We start from the raw sequence: 25401 nt of genomic DNA, 5'->3' as shown, positions 1-25401 counted from the left end.
CGGTTGGAGGAGGGAAGGGGAGAAAGGGGGCGTTTTAAGAAAATAACCCTGAACTTATTCATTCCAGAAGAGTACATTTCCAGGAAAGATGGTTGGAAATAAAACTTTCCTCTATTCCTAATAACCCGAGTAATTATCAAAGGGGAAAACGGAGCAAGGTCAAGTAGGGTCGGGGCGGGGAAGAGGGGGAAAGCTGGAACTCTAGCTTTTGGGATTCTCTGTTGGTCTTTCAGATCATCCTCTCCCTTTCTTTCTGTCTGTCCCTCCTCCCTCTTTCCTTCTGCTCCTTCCCACACAGGACCCTGTCTTCCTCCCACCCCTTGCCATCTTTTCCTCCCTTCCCCACTTTCCACCCTTCTCCCCATCCTTTCCCTTATCTCCTCCTCCCTCCTTCCCTGATTTCTCTTCCCTCTCCCCAACTCTAAGTTCTCTCGCTTGGATGAAGCCCGGATGAGGTTGCAGACAAGCGCAGGGTAGGGGAGGGGGAATCAGTTCCCTGCTGTAGGTGGAAGATGGAAGAGGGCATGAGCCAGGGATGGGATAGCGTAAGGGTCTGAGAGGAAATGCCTCCATTTCCTGCCTTAGGCTAGCTCAGAACCGAGGCCCTCTCTGGAGCCTTTGCTTGGTTCTGCTTTTTGTTAGTCCCAAAGTAGGAAGTCAGAGGGCCTCAAGAAGGGGTGGAGAAGGGTGGGGGGAGGAAGAGAAAGAAGGGGGAGAAAAACGAAGTGGGGGTAGGTGCCTCTAGATCACTGCAGTCAGCGATACGGGGACCCAGCTTGGGGGGCCGGCTCACTTCTCCCATCCAAAGCAGGGGCAGCCTGGCACGGAGGCAGGGAGTTGGACTGGATGACCCCTACGATCAGTGACTTCCACCCATTTCATTGCAAAGGGTGGGCAGGCAGGCCACAAGCTCCTCCTCTCCCTCCATCTGCTGGCTTGGGCTTCCACCGCAGGTGCGGGCCGCTGTCCCATGGCTGGGCCGTTTAGGGTTTGTAGTCTGTAGAGGAGCTTATCGAAACCGTTGGAAAGAAAGGGTGGGGGAGGGGAAAGAGGAGCCTGTGGGGTCAGGACGTCTGGGTCCAATTCATCCCGTCGGGGGCTGAACTCGGGAGCGCAGAAGGCGGGGGGGAATTGAGGGGGGTGATAGGTCTCTCCAGTCAAGAGCCCCTCCTGGCCTCCCCTCAAGGGACAGAAGCTCCAAGGCCCCGGGCTCTGCGCGCTCTTGTCTCGCGCGTGGCCTCTCCCGCGGCTCGGGCTGCTTGGATTTGGAAGCTCAGTTTCCCCTCCGGAAATTACTCGGTTCCCTTTATTAACAAGGCTTGGAAAAAGGGGGAGAGGGTGAAGGGTGTGAAGAGGGAGAAGTCAAAGGCCTGAAGGATGGGGAGAATGAAGGGCCGGAGGGGCTCCACCCCTCCAGCGAAGGTGCACCCCAAAATCTGAGTCAGGGGGAGCCACCCTGCGCCTTCTGGGGAGGGAGGGCGTGCGCGCTGAGAAGTTGTTGGTTCATGAATGAGGAAGAAGCCAGCTATGTGGTGACGGCACATGAGTCTACATGTGGTTTAGACTTTTTTTCCCCGCGTGTGTGTGTGTGTGCGCTCGTGTGTGTGTATGTGTGTGCGTGGCTTTTGGCTCCGCCGCCGCCACCGCCGCCGCCGCCGCCGCTGCAGAGCGGGAGGGTGGGTTTACTGGTGAGGTTGCCGTTCGCCGCCACGACTGCTAACCTGTTGAGCTGGGTCTGGGGAGTGTCCTCGTCCTCCTCTTCCTCTCCTCCTCCTCCGCGCCCCCGCTTTTCTAACTTCTCCTCCACCCTCCCCGCCCCCTCCGTCCCCCTCCACTCCTCCCGTCCCCACCCCCCGCCGCCCCGTCCACTCCTCCCCACCGTCCGCCCCGCGCCCCGTCCCACCGTCGCCGCCCCGATCGGAGAGGGGGCCCCGCTGCTCCGGGCCAGGGAGCCGGGCTAGCCGGGGCTTCCGCCGGGGCTGCCCGTTTCGCTGGTGGAGTCCGGGCCGCCGGACCGGCCGCTCCGCCTGCGGGGGTGGCGAGGGGCCCGCTTCGGAGAAGCGAAGTTCAGCGAGCCTTTTGAAGCCATCGAAAGTCCGTCCTCTTCCCCCAACCCCATCTCTCCCCCCTCAGCGGTGGCTGGCTCCGGGGCTTCCTCTTGAGCCGGACGGGCCCCGGGGGGAAGCGGGGGGGCGGTTGGCCGGCCGGCCCCGAGGCCACCGGGGCCGGGGAGCGGGCCGGGCCGGGGATGCCCCCGGCTGGTGCCCCGTGAGCTCTCGCCGCCGCCCGCCCCGCCCCAGCCCGATGCCATGGCCGGCTCCTGGCTCTGCCCCTGGTGGTCCTGGTGCCTGACCGAGGACGAGAAGGCGGCCGCCAGGATCGATCGGGAGATCAACAAAATCCTCATGGAGCAGAAGAAGAGAGACCGGGGGGAGCTGAAGCTGCTCCTGCTGGGTGAGTGCCCGCCGAGGACGGGGAAAGAGTGCGTGTGTGTGTGTTTGGGGTCCGGTCGGGCCGGCGGGAGGTTCCCGTCGGACCCTGGTTGTTGGGAATGTGGGAGGGATCCACGGATCGGTCCTCGGGACCAAGAGTAAGAGCCAAAGGATTGTTTCTCAGTGATCTCACTTGTTCTCATATCATCCCTGCCAGGTGCCAGCTTTAGGGAGGGGCCGAGGGAATTCTCCCCATTTTCTAGAGGGAGAGACAGGCCCGGAGTGGTTAAGTAACTTGCCCGGGAACACACAGCCGAGCCCCAGCTGGAACTCAGCTCTCCTGATGCCCAGTCCTGGGCCGTCCACTTGACTCTGCCGGTCCCTCCGCCGGCAGCCTCGTTCCCTGTTCTCCCTTTCCCGTTGCCGCCAACTTGGTGACGGATGAGCCTTCCGAGTCTCCCGAGCTGTCCGATCCAGCCGCGAGCCCCGGGCAGACAAGTCCCGGCCACACAGGAGCCCTCTCATCTCGGCTCATCCCCCGCTGAGGGACTCCCTGGCCCAACCGATAAATCGATCCATCGGTGATATTTAATGAGTCCTTACTGTGGGCAGAGCATCGCACTAAGCACTTGGGAGAGCACGATGCAAAAGAGTCGGTCTAGATGATCCCTGCCCACAGGGACGCACAGACTGGAAGGGGGAGGCAGAAATTAAAATACATTATAGACGGCTCCGTATGCAAGTGCTGAGGCCCGACCCAGAAGAGACTCCCACAGCACCGATGAACCCAGGCCCTCCCTTGGAGCCGGGAAGGGCGGCAATCAGAAAAACCTCTCTTACAAGAAAGGGCTTTGGGAGATCCCCTGCCAGGCTGCACTCTCCGGTGAGGAAGGCAAACCCCAGCCACCGAAGGGAACCCAAACCAGCTAGAAGCCTGGTCTTGGGGTCTTCTCTTTCTCCAATCAGTCCCTTTCAGTTCCTTGGTCCTCCCTGATTTCAGGGTCCACTGAAGAGTTTCCCATGAGGCACGAGAAAGAGTGAACTGGGCCATGATCAGATTTGCATGCCGTTTTCATGGGCCACCATGGATCTGCTGTCTAGTCTCCAGTCACTTTCGGGATCAAATGCCAATCTTGTTCTGTGCCTGTGGCTTGACTTTCCCCTTCCGGTATCCTGCTCCCTCTCCCAGCCTACATCAGGTGCAGCAGAAGAGACCCAGGGATCCTGGACAACTCAGGGAGAGCGGGGAAAGCGGGAGGGAGAAGCAAGTAAAAACCTGTCCAGGCTTCAACACTGGGGCCTGACCTGGGCCGAGGCCCAGGAGAGAGGCCCTGCGCTGGCCCCGAAGATGGACTGGCCTGTGAGGCTGGACCTCTCTTCCCAGTGGGGGTTGGGCTATGCAGGCAGGGTGAGCTCGGGGGGCTCCTGGGACTTGTAACCTTGGGGACCTCCAAGGGATTGCCACACATGTCCAGTTCTCTTGCCCTTGCCCAGGGCTCCGAGGAGACCCCAAACAGGGGTGGGCGTGGAGCCACCATCCCTGGCCGGGAATCCTGGACACGACTCATTTTGGGTTCCACCATCTAAGAGCATTCCCCAACCCGCCCCTGCCCTCCGGGCCGGTCAGCTTGGACTCTGAGGGGGACATTGACCTGCTCCCAGTCTTGTGGGGACCAGCGGGCTTCCTGGCTCCTGGATCTGACTGAGATGTGTCACTATTCAGAGTGGAGGGGCTTGGGTCCACCTTTCACTCATTCCTGCTCGGCTGGCTCCCCTAGACTGGAATCTAGGGGAGTGCCCGAGGAGGCGGGGGTCGAGGCTACTGGAAAGAGTATCTGGAAAGAGATTCGGAGGACCTGGGTTCTAATCCCAGCTGCGCCATTTGAGTGCTGGGTGAATTTGGGCAAATTGCTTCACTTCTTTGTGCCTCAGTTTCCTCATCTGTTAATAGGGGATTCAATCCTAATCCCTCCTACTTAGGCTGTGAGCCCTATGTGGACAGAGACTGTGTCCAACCTGATGATCTTGTATCTCCCTCAGTGCTTAGTACAGTGCTTGGCCCAAAGTAAGTGCTTTTATTACTCTCCTCAGCCCACAAACCTGTTCTAGGGATGAGGGGGGTGATCCGGCCAGCTCTCTGTCAGCTTCCTCTCGGGAACTGTCATCATGAGTCACAATCTCCTTGGGTAGGAAGGGCCCTTGAGAGATCATTCCAGCCAATCCCCTGCCTCCAGGCCACACTAACCCCAGACCATTCCAGATCAATGAGACTCCTTCTTGGGACTGAGCTTCTTCCACCTTCCTGTCTAACTACATTCCAGTGTCTAACAACTCTCGACACCTGAAAGTTCTTCCCTCTATCTAACCCAAATTCCTCTTGCTGCAGCCCAGGCCCGTTTCCTCTTGTAAGGTCCTCCACGCAGGTGGAGAAGAACTGAAGGCCCTGCCCTATAGCTGCTTATTTCCCCGTCAGAGGGAAGTTACACTTTACCTCCCCCAACCCCCTCCCACCCCCAGGCCCTCACCATCCAGCTGACGTCAGTGGCTACAGGAATGCAGTGACTTCAGCTGCTCCCCAGGCCCCTGGCCGGGTGTGGGGAGATTGGGCCCTTCTGGAGCAGGCCCTTTTGGCGGGCTCCTCCATGGAGACCCAAACCTATTGGACCCAGGACCCAGCCCCAGCTCCAGGACCTAGACCCAGCTCCAGCCCTAGCCCTAGCCCCAGAACCTGGCCTCAGGACCCAGCCCAGATCTAGCCTCAGCCTCAGCCATTGCTTCCAGTGGCACCCTCTGTGCCCCAGATGTGGTCTCTTCAGGGAAGGGGTCAAGATCTCAAATAGGCCCATAGACCTGGTCCAGGACCTAGACCCAAAAACCTTTACCAATTTGTCCAAGTGGGGAAGAGACCCAGGAGCTGGGGTGCAAGAGGGAACCGGGCTAGTGGCCTAAACCATCTTTGTATTCAGTCGTGGGTCTTCTCTCTCTTCCTCCTCTTCCTCCTTCTTCTCCTCCTCCTCCTTCCCCTCCTTCTCCTCCTTCTCCTCCTCCTCCTCCTCCTCCATTAATGGAGGATTGTAAGTTTCCCCACTAGATTATCAGCTCCTTGAGGGCAGAGATCGGGTCTACTAACTCTATTGTGTCAAACTCTTCCAAGCGCTTAGTCCGGTAGTCTGCACACAGTAGGGACTCAGTAAATACCACTGATTAATTGATTTATTACTGTTTGCTATACTGGGAGAGTACAGTAGAAGCAAATGACATGGTCCCTGCTTTCAAAGAGCACTCCTCCTCCTCTTCTCCTCCTCCTCCTCTTCCTCCTCCTCCTTTTTTTCATCTGCCTCTTCTTTCTCCTTCTCTTCCCCCTACCCTCCTGTTCCTCCTTCTTTTCCTTCTCCTTGTCCTCCTTCTCCACCACTAGCACTGGCACCTCATCTTCCTCCTCCTCCTCCTCCTCCTCCTGCCTCTTCTTTCTCCTTCTCCCCCCCTGCCCCTTACTCCTTCCTTTCCTTCTCCTTGTCCTCCCCCATTACCACCACCTCCACTACCTCTTCTTCTTCCTCCTTCTCTCCCCCTCTCCTCTTCCCCCTCCTCCTCTCCCCCTCCCCTTCCTCCCTCTCCTCTTCCTCCCCCCTCCTCTTACCCCTCCCAAGCTCCTTCCTCATTCTGTGTCCACAGCCTTCTCCTCCTTCCCCATTCCCTCTCTTCCCTCTTTGCTACTCCCCACCCTTCCTTCCTGGAACCAGCCCTGGGGGTAGGGTGGGAAGGAGGGGGAGAAGATTAAGAAGGTTTCCAGCCTTCCTCTCCCCCCCCTTAACCCATCCACAAGGCCTGGGGTCTTGCCTGTCCCAATGAGACCCGACCACAGTGAGGCAAGGGACTTATTACAGCTCCAGGGCTTCAGGAATACTAGTCCAATGGACAGGGCCCTATGGCCTGGGAGCCAGGAGCCCAGACCTCTGGACTAAGCTGTGCCGCTAATCTGCTGTGTGACCTTGGGCAAGTCAGTGAACCACTCTGGGCTTCGGTTCCTCCGGCTGTAAAACCAGAGCTGATTTTAGGAGAAGGAGAACCATGCAGTTCCCTGGGGCTGCCAAATTGAAAGCTTAGCACAGCAGACACTCAATAAATACTCTTGATTGACCAATCAAGAGTCCGGTCCATTTTGCAACGTACACGGATAAAAGCGAGGAAACCAAATAGTCCAATTTCTGGCCCTGTTTTCTACGACAGTCAGAATTCTGTAGCTGAAACGGCTAAAGCGTAAACCGATGTAGCAGAATTATTCCTTTGAACCGCCCCCCCTCCCGACCCCCACCCCCAACCCCCACCCCATCTGGCTCCATCAACCCCCACCTAGGGGGAGCCTGAGCTAATGGGTTTGAAGATTGAGCGGGGATGGGGGAAGCTGGTAGGGGAGGCAGTCAAGGACCTCCAAATGTCTGGAATTGGCCCAGTGTCAAATGGGATGGGAGAAAAGAAGGGTGCGGGAGCAGCCCATTCCCACTGTCTTCCTATTGGCCACAAGTCTCAACCAGTGAAAGCCCTGTGTTTCTCAGATCGACATCTCTGGCCCCTTCAGCAAATGATTCTGTAGATTACAGTGCAAAGCCACATAGCACTGCAGTCGCCTTTGGGTGAAATGGCTTCTTCCGAATCACCGAGTTAGTGGGCAACAAGAGATTAGATGCTCGAGGGCTTGGTTTTGGGGACAAATAATTTACTTCAAACCTACATGGGAGAGGTTGGGAGTCTCTTAGCATCTCTCTCCCCCAGTCGCTGTCTCCTCCTGTTTCTCTTATCCCACGTCCTCCGATCCCTTGCTCTTGTCCTATCCTATCGGCATCTCTCCGAGGCACTCACTGCTTGATTGAGGTCGGGGAAAGGGACAGCACAGGGAGCAAGGGCTCCGGGATCCCTAGTCACCGGGACCTCCCCCCCGGTCAGGAGATCCAGGTCTGTGGGGCTAAGGAGGACCCCCACAGCCTTTTGGGCAGAACTGGCAGCCCATCCCCTCTTCTCCTGGCCTCTCCTGACACGCTGCAGCTCCCTGGCCCGGCTCCAGAAACTCCAAGACTTCTCTCGGTCCCTCCAGATTCTGGGGCCAGGCTGAGGCTCCTCTTGGCCCAGCCTGGCTCCGAAGCCCAGCTGGGGTGAGTCAGGACCCGCCCCCACCCCCGTCACCCCGGGCAGGGCCCGGCAGCTGGGGGGTGCGCAGGGGTGAGGCGAGTGCTCGGGCTCGGGCTCAGGAGCCACTGCGGTGGCTTTGTAAAGCCCACCGTCCCTCCTTTCCCCCCACCGCCTGAGCAGCAGCAACCACAGCTCAGCTTGTCCGGCCGGGCCCGGCCTGGGGGCTGTAGCCTCTGCTGCTTGGCTGGTGGCAGAGGTGGCAGCAGAAGACGGAGGCGGCAGTACAGAGCTGAAGGTGAGATTCCCTCCTCACCCCATCTCCCTTTTGTGCTCCTCCCCCATCTCCCTCTATTCCTTCTCACCTTTCTCACCCCTCTCTTCCCTGTTTCCCTCTCACTGCCCAGACCAGCTCCAGCATGCCAATTACTCAGATCTCCCTTGATCCCCTTTCTTCATTTCAGGTGACACTGTTCTCTTCTGACTTGAAGTTTTAGGGTCATAGCCAGCTTGACTGGTGCAGCTACAAATGCTTGCTGGTTCTTTATTTTCTGCCTCCTTCTGGGTTCAGTGTGCATTTGCCCGAGTGAGAAAACCACTGGGTCTCCTGGGGGTTGGTAGATATATCCGATGTTCCCTGTTTGGGTGAGTCTGTGTCTTCTGACATCGTGCTGTGGGAAATTCTGTGTGTTGACAGCATCCATGGGGTGGGCAGTTCGGACTCCAGTTAGGCAGAGGGCGGGTGGCAACTCGAAATCTGTCTGGGCAGTGATGGGTGGCAGGCTTATGGCCCATCTGGATGATGGAAGTGAAGGCCCTGGAGAGAGCCATTGTCGTGAGCTCCAGGTACCAGTATGAAAGGCCAGAGGGACGATAGTCCCACCGCTGCTGCAAAATTAGAAACTGGCCACCATTAATCCTCACTGGGGAGAATCCATGGGCAGGTCATTGAAAGTTTAGTGCTCCATATATATATACATGCACACACACACACACACACACACACACACACGCCTGCTCCACAGGGGAGATGTGGGGACTATGCCCCCAAGTTTTCTGATCTGGACTCCCTCACCCCAAGTCTCGGACAAAGACCTGAGAGTTGCCAATTGTGGTTGAAGAGACCCAAATTGGTGGCTTGTTCACCTGGCCTGTTGACTCTGTGAAGCCTGTACCTTCTTAAACCTCATCCCCCCTAAAATCCTTGCCCCCTTCTCACCCCCGTGCTGCAATTGAAAAGTTGGCATGTCTGTACATCTACATATGAATAGATATAATACCATGATTTTTATGTAGCAAAGCTGCATGCCCTAGTGGAAAAAGCCCAGGAGGCAGAAAGCTTGGGTTCTAATGCTGATTTCTCCACTTGCCTGCTGTGTGACCTTGGGCAAGTCACTTCACTTCTCTGGGCCTCAGTTCTCTCATCTGTAAAATGGGGATTCAATACCTGTTCTCCCTCCCCCTTAGACCGTGAGCCTCATGTAGAACAGGGACTGTGTCTGACCTGACTATCCTATATCTACCCCAGTGCTTAGGACAGTGCTTGGCATGTAGTAAGCACTTAACAAATGCCACTATTCTTATTATAGTGCTTTTATTGCCAAAACGCTTTTACATTCCTTAGGTTATTTTGTCCTCACAACAACCCTGTGAGGTAGGGAAAGGCAGGTATTGTTAATGCCCTTTTGCGGATACGGAAACTGAGGCACAGAGCGGTTAAGCAACTTGCCCCAAATTATACGGCAGTAAATGGCAGATCTGAGATTCCAAGCCGAGTCTCCTGACCCCCAGATCCATACTCTTTCTCCGCTGCACCAGTCGTATTTATTAAGTGCTTACTGTTCGTGGAGCAGTGTACTAAGTGCTTGGGAGAGTACAATAAAACAGAATTGGGAGACACATTTCCTGCTCACAACAAGCATATAGTCTAGAGTCTCACACCACATGCACATAGCCACCCACTTAGATATAATGACTGAATTTATTAAGAACAGGACCTATGAGAAGCAGCGTGGTCTAGCAGAAATAGCCTGGGCCTGCAAGTCCAAGGCCCTAAGTTCTCATCCTGGCTCTCCCACCTGCCTGCTGTGTGACCCTTGGGCAAGTCACTTCCCTTCTTCTGTGTTTCAGTTCCCTCAGCTGTAAAATGGGGATTCAATACCCTTTTTCCCTCTTAATAGACTGCGAGTCCCATGTGGGACAGTGACTGTGTCTGACCTGATGACTGATCTATCCCAGTGCTAAGTACGGTATTTGGCACAGAGGAAGCACTTAACAAATATGATGATGATTATTATTATCGATAATAATGATAATAAGCACTCCTAGGTGCCAGGCTCCCATGCAAAGCACTGAGATGGAACCCTGTTCTCTTCAGAGAAGCAGCGTGGCTCAGGGGAAAGAGCACGGGCTTTGGAGTCAGAGGTCATGGGTTCGAATCCCGGCTCTGCCACTTGTCAGCTGTGTGACAGTGGGCAAGTCACTTAACTTCTCTGGGCCTCAGTTACCTCATCTGTAAAATGGGGATTAAGACTGTGAGCCCCACGTGGGACAACCAGATTCCCCTGTGTCTACCCCAGCGCTTAGAACAGTGCTCTGCACATAGTAAGCGCTTAACAAATGCCAACATTATTATGCTCATATACCTGTTGCCCCTATATGTTAAACTACCTCCACATTTAGGTCTAGGTCAGTTTACGGACTCTAATCCCACTTTGGGGAGGTGGAGAGGTTGTAGGGGAGAGCCCCACATGGTCACTGACTGCTCTGCTCTTGGGGGGGTGGTCCCCCATCTCTCCCCACCAGGCACAGGAGAGAGTGGGAAGAGCACATTCATTAAGCAGATGCGCATCATCCACGGGGCAGGCTACTCAGAGGAGGACCGCAGGGGCTTTGCCCCGCTCGTGTACCGGAACATCTTTGCCTCCATGCAGACCCTGATCGAGGCCATGGACCACCTGCAGATTGCCTACCACAGACAGGAGAACAAGGTGAGTCTGGGGGACCTGAGGGGGCCAGTGAGAGTAGAGCCAGGAGGGAGGAGGGAAAAGAGGCCCGAGGGTGGGTGGTGGAAGGGGTAAACACAACAGAATTCCTCATGGTCTAGCAGAAAAAGCTCGGATCTGGGAGTCAGAGGCCCCAGGTTCTAATTCTGGTTTTGCCACTTGTCTATGGTGTGACCTTGGGCAAGTCACTTGACTTCTCTGGGCCTCAACTTTCTCATCTGTAAAATGGGGATTCAATCCTTGTTATCCCTCCTACGTCAACTGTGAACCCCATGTGGGACAGGGACTGTGTCGACCTGATTAACTTGTATCTACCCTAGCGCTTAATACTGTGCTGGACACATGGTAAGTGCTTAATAAATACCATCGTAATAATAATCCCCTGGAGTCCATCTATCCATCAATCAATCAGTGGTATTTATGGATCACTTTTTGTATATGGAGCACTGTACTAAGCACTTGGGAGAGTACAATATAATACAATTGGTAGATATCATCCCTGCCCACAAGGAGCTTATCTACTAGGGGAGATACACTGAAACAAAATACAGATAGGGGAAATGACTGAGAATTTGGGAAAGTAGCCACTTCCTTTGGGTATATATATTTGCATGATATTTACATAGATCTGCATAGGTTCTAGATGGATTTGGAAACCAAGTCCTTTGGGAGTTTTACATAGATCAGCATGTGTTACAAATCAGTCTGCGCTCTCCTTCTGCCTAGAATCTTCGGTTGTTGTGCACAGAAGTTACACAGATAAGCTTGTACCATAAATTGCTCTACCCATTTTGTGGCCTTTGTACATTTGAGGGGATTTTGCTCTGAAGGCATTGCACTTTGGGATTTTGGGATGGTGGTAACAATAGTAGTAATAGTAATAATAATTGTGGCATTCGTTAAGCGCTTATTATGTGCCAGGCACATATGGGGTGAATATGAGCAAATCGGTTGGAGACAGTCCCTGTTCCATGTGGGTCTCACAGTCTTAATCCCCATTTTACGGATGAGGGAACTGAGACACAGAGAAGTGAAGTGACAGCAGACAAGTGGCGGAGTTGAGATTAGAAACCATGACCTTCTGACTCCCAGGCCCATGCTCTATCCATTACGCCATGCTGCTTCCCCTAGTAGTAATAGTGGAGGTAATAATAAGAAGAAAAAGAACAATAATCATTGTTAAGCACTTGCTATGTGTCAAGCACTGTCCTAAACTCTGGGATAGTACAAGATAATCAGTTCCCACATGGGCTCCCAATCTTAAGTAGGAGAGAGAACAGGTATTGAATCCCCATTTTACAGGTGAGGTAACTGAGGCACAGAGAAGTGACCTGCTCAAGGTCACACAGTAGACAAGTGGTGAAGCCAGAGTTAGAACCCAGGTCCTCTGACTCCAGGGCCTGGGCTCTCTCAATTGGCCCACGCTGCTTCTCTATCACTAATAGTAGTGAGAATCATCGTAATAGTAATTATCGAACATCCTCTGAGTGCAATGCACTGTACTAAGTGTGTGAAAAACTACAATGGAATTTCTCATGTCCTCCACTTGCTTTTTTTCCACCACAAACTCTCCTTCTCTCAGCTGACTTGAATCATTTAACTCCTCTGTGCCTTAGTTACCTCATCTATAAAATGGGGATTGACAGTGAGCCCCATGTGGGACATGGACTGTGTCATTCATTCATTCAATCATATTTATTGAGCGTGTACTGTGTGCAGAGCACTGTACTAAGCACTTGTAAAGTACAATTCAGCAACAAATAGAGACAATCCCTACCCAACAATGGGCTCACAATCTATACGGGGGGAGACAGACAACGAAACAAAACAAAGCAAGTAAACAGGCATCAGTAGCATCGATATAAATAAATAGAATTATAGCTATATGCACATCGTTAATAAAATAAATAGAATAATAAATATGTACATATATACACAAGTGCTGTGGGGTGGGGAGGGGGGTATAGCAGAGGGAGGTAGTTGGGGCAATGGGGAAGGAAGAGCAGAGGAAAAGGGGGGCTTAAACTGGACTCACTGTCCAACCTGATTAACCTCTATCTACCACAGCTACAGTGCCTGGCACATAGTAAGCGCTTAACAAATACCATTAAAAAAAAAAATCCCTGCAGTTCCCTGTCATTCTTCCCTCCTGGCACTGCCAGTTCCTGAAATAGCTGATATCTCTAGGGCCTTGAGCCCCAGGCCAAAAGTCCCCAGTTTAGGGACTGCCATTAGCCTCTCCTCCATCTTTTATTCTCTAGTCAGCATTTATATCCTCCACCGCACACAGAACACCTAATCCCTCATTTCTCCACCCCTTGCACCCTCCCCTCTGGTTCGCCTATGCACCTGGATCTGTACCCTGTAAGCTCTTTGACACTTACCTCACCTCCAGCCCCACAGTACTTATATACTCATCCTCATTCTCTGCTATTCTCTTTTCTGTAATTCACTGTCTGTCTCCCTCACTAAACTGGAAGCTCCTTAAGGGCAGGAAACAGGTCTACCAATTTTACTATACTGTACTTTCCCAAGCACTTAGTACAGTGCTCTGTACACAGGACACGCTCAGTAAATACCATTGATTGATGATTGCTAGGGACCGGCACTGGAAGGCCTGGCCTCCTCTGGGGTTTCTCCTCTTCTGTGCAAGGGTTTTCTGCTCCAGTTTCCCTCTGATCTCCAGTTAAGGTGACCAGAGATCTCGATTTGGGTAGGATCCACCCACCTTCAGAGTCTCTGCCTACAATCAACCAATCAATCCATGGTACTGTGTGCAGAGCACTGTACTAAGTGCTTAAGAAGAGTACAGTACAACAGAGTTGGGGGACACATTCCCTGCCCAGAAAGCGTTTACAGGCTAGAGGGGGAGACAGATATTAATATAAATAAATAAATTACAGGTATGTCCATATGCACTGTGGGGCTGAGGGTGGGGTGAGCATCAGGTGCTTAAAGGGGACAGATGTAAGTGCATAGGTGACCCAAAAGGAAGAGGGAATAGGGGAAGCGAGGGCTTCGCTGGGGAAGGTCTCTTGGAGGAGATGTGATTTTTAATAAGGTTTTGAAGGTGGGGAGAGTGGTGGTCTCTTGGATATGAAGGGGGGGCGGGTGTTCCAGGACAGAGGGCGGACGTGGGCAAGGGGTCAGCAGCAGGATAGATGAGATTGGGGTACAGTGAGTACGTTGGCATTAGAAGAGTGAAATGTATGGGCTGGGCTGCAGGAGGAGAGCAGCGAGGTGAGGTAAGAGGGGGCAAGGTGATTGAGTGCTTAAAAGAGCTCCTGCTTGATACTGAGGTAGATGAGCTACCCGAATCGAAGGAACCCGCTTGAGGCCAGGGTGGCGAGACAAAAGCCACCGTGGGGACAACTCTTACTCCTACTCTCCTTCCTTCTCCTCCTCTTTCTCATCCTCTCCCTCCTTCTACTCCTCCTCTTCCTCCTCCTCCTTCCTCAGTGAGGGCAGCAGCAGTCGCTACCCTCATCACCACGGCTCTATTGGCCTGTTGGGGCCAGAGAAGGGAGTGTCTAACACAGCCCGAAACGCCTCATCTGCCTGTACCACTAACTCCTCTCCCAGGCCCAGAGGCTCAGTTTTAGTTGGCCTGACTGGCCACAGTTGCCTCTAGCCCTGGGCTCCTTCCCTCTCTCCTTTCACTCTTGCTTCTTCTTTGCCCCTCTAGACTGTGAGCTCTTTGTGAGCAGTGAATGTGTCTGTTGTTGTATTGTACTCTCCCAAGCGCTTAGTACAGTGTTTTGCACACAGTAAGTGCTCAATAATGATGGTATTTGTTAAGCGCTTACTATGTGCAAAGCATGACTGACTGACTGAATGAAATGCTTTCTCTGACCCCACCCATTCTTTTGGGTCCTGATCCCCTGGAGGCCCCACTCCCATCCCGTTTAAGGCGGACAGATTTCTGATCACCTTTTCACAAAGAAACCATTTATTCCACTTTCTTCTAGGCATCCAAAAAACAGATTAGATAAATCATAAAATTGTAGACCTGGGTCCTTGTGACCTCTCAGAAACTGGGTAGCGAGCCTGAAGGAAACGAAGCAGAAGGATTCAAGAAAAGTCTCTTCTTGATGGGCCCGATGGTGTTGGACACTGACGAGCAAGACTGAGGAGAGACTGAATCCGTTCTCCGATATAGATTACGGGAGGCCCTTCGGGAGGCAGAAGGAGGGACGAGATGGCCCTTCCCTGCCCCTCACCTCCTGAGGAGTCTCAGTTGCTGTTCCCCATTGCTTCTTCCATCCTCCCTCCCCAGCGCCACGCCCTCTTGGTCATGAGCATGGATGCCTACAAGGTCGTGACTTTCGACAAGCCGTATGCCAACGCCATCAAGAGGCTGTGGAAGGATGCGGGGATCCGGGCCTGTTACGAGAGACGCCGTGAATTTCACCTCCTGGACTCAGCCGTGTAGTGAGTCCCGTGGGGCAGCAGGGGCTGGGGAGGGCATCTGGGGTGGGTGGGAGTTGTCTAGGGAGGGTGTCCAGGATCCAGGAGTAAGTTTAGGGTCTCGGTCTGCAGAGTAGTAATAAAAATGATGGTGGTGTGGGTTAAGTGCTTACTATGTGCCAAACACTGTACTGAGCTCTGGGGGGAGATCCAAGTCGAACAGATTACCTGATTATCTGCAGTTACCTGTCCAACCTGGAGCGCATCACTGAGGATGACTACATCCCCACGGCCCAGGATGTTCTCAGAAGCCGCATGCCCACAACGGGTATCAACGAGTACTGCTTCTCCGTCCAGAAGACCAATCTGAGGTAATCCACTGCCCTTACACTGGAGCCTGGTTTGATGCCTCCCCTTCCTTCTGGCCATGCCATGGACCTTGAGGGCTCCAGCCCGCCCCCATGCCACCTCCGGGGTCCCATCCCTGGCCCCGCCGCCCCCCCCCCCGGGCCCCCTGGGGGCCTTGGATATAGGAAGAGCTCCTCATCTTTTCTCCCAAGCCCGGTCCTCTCCCTGACTTCCCTATCACCGTGGACGGTACAACTATCCTTCCCGTCTCTGAGGCCCGCAACCTCGGTGTCATCTTTGACTCAGCTCTCTCGTTCACCCCACACATCCGATCCGTTACCAAGACCTGCCAGTCTCACCTTCATAATATCGCCAAGATCCGCCCTTTCCTCTCCACCCAAACGGCTACCTTACTGCTACAGGCTCTAGTAATATCCCGGCTAGATTACTGTGTCTGCCTTCTCTCTCATCTCCCTTCCTCCTCTCTCTCCCCGCTCCAGTCTATTCTTCACTCCGCTGCCCAGCTCATCTTCCTGCAGAAATGCTCTGGGCATGTCACTCCCCTTCTTAAAAACCTCCAGTGGTTGCCTATCAACCTCCGCACAAAACAAAAACTTCTCACTCTAAGCTTCAAGGCTCTCCATCACCTTGCCCCTTCCTACCTCTCCTCCCTTCTCTCTTTCTACTGCCCACCCCACATGCTCCGCTCCTCTGCCGCCCACCTCCTCACCATCCCTCGGTCTCGCGTATACCGCCGTCGACCCCTGGGCCACGTCCTCCCGCGGTCCTGGAATGCCCTCCCTCCTCACCTCCGTCAAACTAATTCTCTTCCCCTCTTCAAAACCCTACTTAAAACTCACCTCCTCCAAGAGGCCTTCCCAGACTGAGCTCCCCTTTTCCCTCTGCTCCCTCTACCACCCCCTTCACCTCTCCGCAGCTAAACCCACTTCTCCCCCCCCCCCCGCTGCTCCTCCCCCTCTCCCGTCCCATCCCCTCAGCACTGTACTTGTCCGCTCAACTGTATATATCTTCATCAGCCTATTTATTTTGTTTCAGCGTGGCTCAGTGGAAAGAGCACGGGCTTTGGAGTCAGGGCTCATGAGTTCGAATCCCAGCTCTGCCACTTGTCGGCTGTGTGACTGTGGGCAAGTCACTTAACTTCTCTGGGCCTCAGTTCCCTCATCTGTAAAATGGGGATTAAGATTGTGAGCCCCACGTGGGACAACCTGATTCCCCTATGTCTACCCCAGCACTTAGAACAGTGCTCGGCACATAGTAAGCGCTTAACAAATACCAACATTATTAACATTATTATTTAATGAGATGCACATCACCCTGATTCTATTTATTTGCTATTGTTTTAATGAGATGTTCTTCCCCTCGACTCTATTTATTGCCATTGTTCTTGTCTGTCCGTCTCCCCCGATTAGACTGTAAGCCCGTCAAAGGGCAGGGACCGTCTCTATCTGTTACCGTTTTGTACATTCCAAGCGCTTAGTACGGTGCTCTGCACATAGTAAGCGCTCAATAAATACTATTGAATGAATGAATGATACATCCAGCAGTGGTGGCAGGAAGCCTAACTGACAGGGTGGAAATCCCTAGCACTGCTGCTGCTGCTGCTTTTGTGGTTTGAGTTGTGCCCGCAGGACTCCTGCTGCCTCTGCCTGGGTCGGGGTGGCGGCATTGCCATCTGGCCCATGCCAGTGGAGCTCCTGCCATCGTCACCTTGGGGGCAGCAGCATCGGGAGCCCCACTATGGTGGTTTGGGCAGGGCCGGGGAGTCAGAAGGTCATAGGTTCTAATCCCGGCTCTGCCACTTGTCTGCTGTGTGACCTTGGGCAAGTCACTTCACTTCTCGGGGCCTCAGATACCTCATCTGTGAAATGGGGATTGAGAATGTGAGCCCCACATGGGACAGGGATTGCGTCCAACCCAATTTGCTTGTATCCATCCCCGTGCTTAATACAGTGTCTGGCACATAGTTAAGCGCTTAACAAATACCGTTAATATTATTATTATTATTATTGCGGACTTGGCTTCGAATCCCAGCTCTGCCACTTGTCTGCTGTGTGACCTTGGGCAAGTCGATTCATTTCTCTGCACCTCAGTTACCTCACCTTTAAAATGGGGATTAAGACTGTGAACCCCTTGTGGGACATGGACCATATCCAACCTGATTAGTTTGTATCTATCCCATTGCTTAGTACAGTGCCTGGCACAGAGTAAGTACTTAACAAATACTATAAACAGGGACGGCAACAGCAGCCTCCACAGCTGCTCCTGCCAGGTGAGTAGTGTCTGCGGTGTGTGAATCTGTGTCTGGGTATTCTCTGTGTGGCCCCTGTCCCCTCCTCCCTCCAGTTCTCTGGCCCCCCTTCTTTTTCTGCCCCTCCTCTTTATCTCTGGCTTTCTCTGGTCCTGCCCCTCGCAAACCCCACCCCTGGCCCTCTTTGAGCTACCAAAATGTGGTCCCCTTGCTCAGAAAATATGAGCAGGTCAGTTCTGTGATGGGATGGGGGAGAGCTGAGGGCTCAGGTCGCTCACCCCCGCTTCGCGGTGCAGTGCTGGGTCCCCAGAACTGAGGTTAGAGAAGGTGTTCATCAGGGTCATAGGTCACCTGTGGAAAGGGCCAAAGGGAGAAGAACTGAGAAGAAGTTGAGTGAGATCCCAAGAGATCTTAGCAAGGTCAGAATCTTGGGGGAGGAACACCTTCAGTAGGTGGAGATTTTTACCCCCCCCTCCTCTTCCTCACTTCTCCTCCTTCTCATCCACCCCCCATCACCCAACCCAGTCCCACAGCTTGATATGGGATGAACAGGAGTCGGTCAAGTCAGTCAATCGTATTTATTGAGTGCTTAGTGTTTGCAGAGCACTGTACTAAGCTCTTGGGAGAGTACAATACAACAATAAACAGACACATCCCCTGCCCACAACAAGCTTACAGTCTAGATTAAGCTAGACAGGAGGGAATGGGCCTCTACTGAAGCAGGTGGGATCGCAGCTAGACACAAGGGAAAGCTTTCTGCCAGACAGATGTACATGTGGACTCCCATTCTCTGAAGAGAGACATTTAGAAACTCAATCAATCAATCAATCCCTCAGCATGGCATTTAGACCTTGTCTTTACCCTAAAAGTCTCTGTTGTCTCAAAGATAAACAAATTTGCCCAGGAGGATTTGGTTGTTCACCTGTCCAGAGTCAGGGGGCTGGACCACACGACCTCTTTGAGGTCCCATCCTGCACCAGGATTCTAGGATTCGACAGCTGCTGAAGATGCCAAAGGACCATTAAAGGACTGGGTTTCCACACCCCAGCAAGGCCGTGCCGGGGGCGCCGGGACAAGCATCAATGGGGGTCACGTTGGCCCCACCTGTTTCAGAGCCTGACCTGTCCAGAAGGTCCCTCTCTGAAACCCCATATGCTCCCTCTGGCTCTTTCCCCACCCCCCACCACACCAAGCTGAGGCCAGAGGCTTCTAATCTCTTACTAAATCTCACCAGATCCTGTTCCAACATTTCCTGTAGCAGCAGGGGGCCATCAGGCCACCCAATGTTAGGCGGACGGGTGGGGCAGCTGCGGCAGAAAATCCCTCCTCAGGAAATGACGTGGGGCTGCTATCGGTGACCCATATTTCTAAGAAGCCAGAACAGGAAGAGCGAAGCCGCTTGGCCGTGACTGCTGTCGAGGTGGGCCGGGGCAAGCGGAGCTACTCGGGCACACCTAGCCTTTCACCTTATCTCAGGGGAGCTTTCTGTTCAGGAGAGTCTCCTGGGAAGGCCCCTGGCTTCCCAGAGGAAAGGATATGGAGAGGATGACCTCTCCCATCAACGTTGTCTTAGTTCCCCTTTCAGGTCCCCTTGGCCCCTCGTTGAACCCAAACTGTCACTGATACTGTGGATTGGCTGCCTGCAACTCCCTCGGCCCAGCAGCTTGGTTTTCCTACCACAGTGCCCTGGGATGGATGAACTCAGGCCAGGCCACAGCCGAGTGGCGGTTAGGATGCTGTTGGCCTCCTGGCCACATTAGAGTCAGGGCGGGAGGGGCCGATCCAGGGCGGCGGGCGGGGGATGAAGGGGGAACCCACCTCCCCACCTCCACAGAGGAGCCCAAGGGCCCGGGTGGGTTCTGGGAAAGCACAGATGCCAAGGGCTCTGAGGAGCAGATGAGCTCCTAGGGGGAAAAAGGGTGAGGTAACTGGAAGAGGATGAGCTCTGTGTAAAGAGTAGAGACCCTAGAGCAGAGCTTTGAGGGGTCCCCAGAGTTGGAGGCTAGAGGCGGCAAAGGAGCCAGCCCTGCAAAAGATACAGAAGGTGCAACCAGAGAGGTATTAGAAAGACCAGGAGAGAACTGTGTCAGTAATTCCAAAGTTGGATAGTATTTCCAATAGAAAGGAGCGTCAAAGGCAGCTGATGGGCCCAGGAGACTTAGGATAGTACAGACTTATCAAGGAGAAAAACAGCATGGCTTAGTGGAAAGAGCCCGGGCCTGGGAGTCAGAGGACCTGGGTTCTAATCCCAGCTCCGCCTCCTGCCTGCTGTGTGACTTGCCCAAGGCCGAGCTTGATTTCCCAGTGCCTCCGTTTCCTCATCTGTAAAATGGGGATTAAATTGTACTCCCTCAAGCTTGGACTGTGAGTCCCATGTGGGACAGGGATGGTGTTTTGCACCTACCCCAGCACTTAGTACATAAAGTAATGCTTAACAAGTATGACCAAAAGAAAAAAAGAGTGGGGGCCTGGAGTCCCCTCTGGGGCATGCCGTGGAGTGGGGTATCTGGAAACAACCCATCTGCTCCAGGCCTGTTGGAAAATTCGTGTCCACCCGTGTCCAGGTCTCCCGTTCTCTGCTCTTCCCAAACAAACCCCCAACTGTCCCTCACTTGTGCCTTCCCCACATCACACCTGCTCACCCCTATCTCCTCCAAGCTTCCCCAAACCTCCCGTCTTTGAAAACCCTCCTCCAGGAAGCCTTCCAGAATTGACCTTCTACTTTCCTGGTCATGCATCCTCTTTGAACTCTTAATGTTCTTATTTGTTTGTTATTTATTTCCAATTGCTATATTTACCCTCTTATGTTGATCACATCTACAAAATCTCACTCTTTTTTAATGGTTGTTTATTTGTTAGTTTGTATCTTTTTAGCTTCCCCATTAGATTGTAAGCTCCTTGAGAGCAGAGATTGCATTTTATACTTCTGTATGTCTCCAAGTGCCTAATACAGTCAGGCGTTCAGTACGGTGCTCTGCACACTGTAGGCACACAGCACAGAGCTCTGCATCCACCAGCTGCTCAGTAGACTGCTCAGCGCACGACAGGTGCTTAGTAGAGGGTTCTGCACCCATCAAGCTCAGGATTAGTCTTCTCTAGGCCCACGGTGGGCATTCAGTTCAGTGCTCTACACCCAGCAGGTTTTCATTATAATGCTGTGCATACCGCAGGCACTCAGTACAATGCTCTGCATATGGCAGGCACTCAGTACAGAGCTCTGTATGCAGCAGGCACTTGGTACAGTGCCCTGCATCCAGCAGATGCTCAACATAGTGCACTGAATAGTAGGTGCTCAGTACAATGCGCCGCTTATAGCAGGTGCTCAGTACATCAGCACCGCTCACAGAGGGCATTCGGTACAGTGCTCTGTCCATAGCAGGCACTCAATCGGATGCTCTGCACACCAGAGGCACTCAGTATGGTACTCTGTGCACTGCAGGTGCTCAGTACGGTCCTCTGCCCTCCCCAAGCAGCCAGCAGACGTGAGCTCCATCAGTACTGTGGCTGATAATAATCATCCTCCAGGACTAGAGCTCTCCCGAACCGCAAGCAACCTGTGTTCGGCTCTCACTGTCTCTGGCTCCCTGCAGTGCAACTCCGACCCGGAGCCCAGCTCTGGAGAGAGGGCCAGGTTCCAGGCAAATGATGGTTCTCCGGAACCCCTGACGACTCTGTGCTCTGCCCCACACAGGATCGTGGATGTCGGGGGCCAGAAGTCAGAACGCAAGAAATGGATTCACTGCTTTGAGAACGTCATCGCCCTCATCTACCTGGCCTCCCTCAGCGAGTATGACCAGTGCCTCGAGGAGAATAACCAGGAGGTGAGCGGGAGGCCCGAGCGGGGAAAGACGACAGCTCCCCCCACCGCGTTCTGTGGCCGGACTCCTTGCCCCCTGGTTCCTCTTCTCCCTCTCCCCAAGCTTCAACCTGGAGCCGCCCCACGTCACCCGAAGCCTTCTTGTCCCCTGAGGAGGAAGACCCAGGAGATTCTGAGAGAGTTCCAGAGACAGGTCTGTCCGAGGATGGCCTGCCCAAGTGGTCTAGGCAGGCTAACCGAACCTGACGGCTTCCGATTAACCTCGCCAACCAAGGAAAGCAATGGCATGGATAATAAAGAACCACGGAGGATACAAATGTAGAAGCCAGCTGGTGCCCATGGCGGGGGCGCTTGAGGGAGGGAGCCCAAGAATCCTTCTGCCCGATGTTGGGGAGGTAGCCCCGGGAAAACCACTGAACTGGACTCTGAAGGTCACGGCATGGCAAAAGGTCAGAGGAAAGGCAGGGGCAGCTGATAGGAGTGTAGAATCCACCGCAGATAATCCACAAAGTGGATAATCGCCTGTACAGTCAGTAGAACCTGAGTATAACATCATTTCTTTGAAATGTCAGCCTGACTAGAGCCATTGGCTTCACCAAAGTCCCAGAAGATTAGCCAGGAGAGCCTTCTTTGTACAGCACTGGGTTCCTTGGATGTTGTAGCCAGTTTCTACTGGTTTTTTCAATCACATCAGTGCCGTCTTCTTCAAGTTCAAAGTACAACCCTCTCGCTCTCTTTCTCTCTTTCTCCTGTTCTCTCTTACTGGAATAGAAAAAAATTAATGTATCCAAGAGATTTTTATTATTCCAAGCTACCTTGCTTGCTGCAGATTATACCATCTATGATGCTAAGATTGTACACAAAAAGTTTCATCTTCAAGAGCAAGTTAGGTAATGGATCCAAGCCATAGTATAGGGACAAACTCAAGAATCTGTTGAAAAACAGATGGTCTAGGTTATACTGGTGCAAACAGAATGCAGATATTCCGCTTTTTGCTACAGTTAATAAACAGGGGGGCATCTGGCTGAATGGGAAGGGAAGCAGTGTGGTCTAGTGAGAAGAGCACTGGTCTGGGAGTCAGGAGACCTGGGTTTTCATTCCAGTTCTGCTGCTTATCTACCTGCCACGGGACCTTGGATCAAGCCACTTCACTGCTCCGGCCCTCAGCTTCCCCATCTGTCAAATAAGAATGAAATCCCTGTTCTCCCTCCCCCTTGAACTGAGAGTCCCTTATGGGACAGGGACTGGGTCCAACCTGCGCTTAGCACAGTGCTTGGCACACAGCAAGTGCTTAACCCCAGTTATTATGGGAATATCTGTAGAACACATGCAGAGAAGATGGAGAAGTATGTAGGTCTTCCCGATGGAGGAGCTGAAAATGAACATGGAGACAGAACAGATCCCAGCAGCCTGAAGCCATTGGACGATTTAGATGTTCTCCTGCTGGGAGGCAGGGGATTGGACCAGATGATTCCTCGAGGTCCCTTCGAGTTCTGGGACTTGGGGCTGGTTTCAATCCAGAAGGCAGAGTTCTTCTGAAGCCGGAAATTTCAGATGCCAATTTCAGATGGGCTTGGCTCATATTGTAACTTGGAAAGATCAGATTCATCTGGAAAATGAAAAGCTCCTCCTCTGCCTCCTCCTCAGTCAATCGGTCGATGAGATTTATTGAGCTCTTACTGTGTGCAGAGCAGTCAGTCAGTCAAAGGTATTTATTGAGCATTTACCGTGTGCAGAGCACTGTACTACGTGCTTGGGAGAGCACAATACAGTGGTAGATCCGATTGCTGCCTTCTAGGTGCTGACGGTCTACAATCCTCCTTCCCCTCTTCCCTCCCTCCGCTCCGCCCCTCCTCCCCGACCTTCTCCTCTTTCTCCTCCTAAATCCCTGTTTAATAATAACAGAACCGGATGAAGGAGAGCCTGGCTTTGTTTGGCACCATCCTGGAACTGCCATGGTTTAAGAGCACGTCCGTCATCCTCTTCCTCAACAAGACAGACATCCTGGAAGAGAAGATCCCATCCTCGGACCTGGCCACATATTTCCCCAGTTTCCCTGGTGAGTCCTGTCTCTACCATCCAAGTGCTGCATGGAAAGGTCTCAAGTAAAGGGCTAGGTTGGGAGTGAGGTCTCCCGGCAGGGTGGAATGTACTTATTAAAGCACTTTTACCATGTGCAAAGTCCAACCTAATAATAATAATAATAATTGTGGTATTTCCCAAGCACTGTGCCAAGCACTGTACTAAGCACTGGGGTAGATGAGGCTCACATTCTAAGTAAGAGGGAGAACAGGTATTGAATCCCCATTTTGCAGATGAGGGAACTGAGGCACCGAGAAGTGAAGTGACCAAGGTCACACAGCAGGTGAGATTAGAATGCAGGTCCTCTGACTCCCTGGTCTGGGCTCTTTCCACTAGACCAGATTGCTTTGCTCTGGAACAGTCCTGAGCTGTTGGTTCCAAAGAGGGTGGGAGTGGGTTTGCAGTGACTTTGTGGGGGATTTTCAGGTTGTTCATTTCATGGTAAAAATCTCCCAACTCTGGCTTGTCCTTCCCTTCCCCTACCCCATGCCCCCTAGGCATAGAAAATCAACTGCTTCTCAGTGGCAGCCAGGTGACCTTTCTCCCTCCCTGCCTTCCCTCTGCCCCCTGACTCTCTCTTCCCAAGGTTGGGTCAGGACAGACTTCCTTAAGCCTCCCCTCTCCCTGTGGCTCTCCAGGGTCCCACTCTCCCGGAGGGCATCGGGGCACTTGCCTGGCAGCCGGTGGAGTAAGCCCCACTTTAGTAAGGTGAAGAGGGGAGCTGGTCCCCCTAACTTTAATAATCACTGGGGTGTTGGTTCAGCACTTGCTAATGTGCCAAGCACTTCACTAAGCTCTGGGGAAGATCCAAGCCAGTCAGGCTGGACATAGCCCCTATCCCACTTGAGGCTCATGGTCTAAGGGGGAAGAGGAACAGGAATTTCAGCCCCATTTGACAGATGAGGAAACTGAGGCACAGAGAAGTGAAATTACTTGCCCACGGTCACAAAGCAGGGCAAGTGGTGGAGCTGGCAGGAGAAACCAGGTCCTCTTTGCCCAGCAAGTGCAGAATCTGGTCAGTCCAGCAGGGCTGTTGCTTGGGATGCTGGGACGAGATTCAGTGGGAGACACATTGGCCTCTCCTGTTTTAGAGCCAGACCCTTGTCTATTCCTGGGGGTGAGTATTTAAAATGTTTCCACTCCCAGCACAGGACACCTCCCAGCTGCTACCTCATCACTGTGGTTGATATTGGGGACGGCTTTGCTCCCTCCTTCAGTTGACTTCCCTTGGCCCTCTCTAGTTTTTATAGTATTTGTTAAGTGCAAATTGTGTCAAGCACTGTTTTAAGCCCTGGTCTAGATACAAGTTTATCAGATCGGACACAGTCCTGTCCCCGGGGGGCTCACAGTCTAAGTAGAAAGGAGAACAGGTATTGAATCCCCATTTTACAGATGAGGATACTGAAGCCCTAAGAAGTCAAGTTACTTGCCAAAGGTTGCACAGTGGGTAAGTGGTGGAGCCAGGATTAGAGCTCAAGTTCTCTGACTCCCAGGCCCGGGCTCTTTCCACTAGGCCCCACTGATTCTCTTTCTCTCCCTTTCTCCCTCCCTCCCCACAGGCCCCAAGCAGGACGTAGAGGCCGCCAAGCGCTTCATCCTGGACATGTACACGGAGATATACATGGGCTGCTCCTCGCGGGACGAGAGCAAGGGCCTAGTCAAGAAGGTCTCCAAGTCTCGTCGTCTCTTCAGCCACTACACCTGTGCCACGGACACCCAAAACATCCGCAAGGTCTTCAAAGATGTCCGGGACTCGGTCCTGGCCCGCTACTTGGACGAGATCAATCTGCTGTGACTCAGGCCCTCTGAGAGAGCAGCGGTTCAGTGGGGAGGAGTCTTAGGACAGTCAAGCTGAGGAGGATGGGGGTTGTGGGGGGAGGGAGGGAGAGGAGGGGGAATAGCCACCCGGGGCCCCCA

At 53.2% G+C, this 25401-nt stretch overlaps 1 protein-coding gene across 1 annotated transcript; it reads left to right on the top strand.

Moving 5' to 3' along the window:
• The first annotated feature begins 2292 nt into the window (after positions 1–2292).
• On the top strand, positions 2293–25355 carry GNA15 (G protein subunit alpha 15). The gene is made up of 7 exons (XM_029051220.2): positions 2293–2454; positions 10362–10546; positions 14838–14992; positions 15211–15339; positions 21277–21406; positions 23308–23461; positions 25044–25355. The coding sequence occupies exons 1-7, from the start codon at positions 2310–2312 to the stop codon at positions 25277–25279; spliced, it is 1134 nt and encodes a 377-aa protein (XP_028907053.1). The 5' UTR covers positions 2293–2309; the 3' UTR covers positions 25280–25355.
• The last annotated feature ends 46 nt before the right edge of the window (positions 25356–25401 follow it).

This window comes from Ornithorhynchus anatinus, chromosome X1 (assembly GCF_004115215.2).
Source record: "Ornithorhynchus anatinus isolate Pmale09 chromosome X1, mOrnAna1.pri.v4, whole genome shotgun sequence".
Lineage (NCBI taxonomy): Eukaryota > Metazoa > Chordata > Mammalia > Monotremata > Ornithorhynchidae > Ornithorhynchus > Ornithorhynchus anatinus.
Note: the sequence above shows the minus strand (reverse complement) of the source record. Positions and strands in the feature narration are given on the sequence as shown.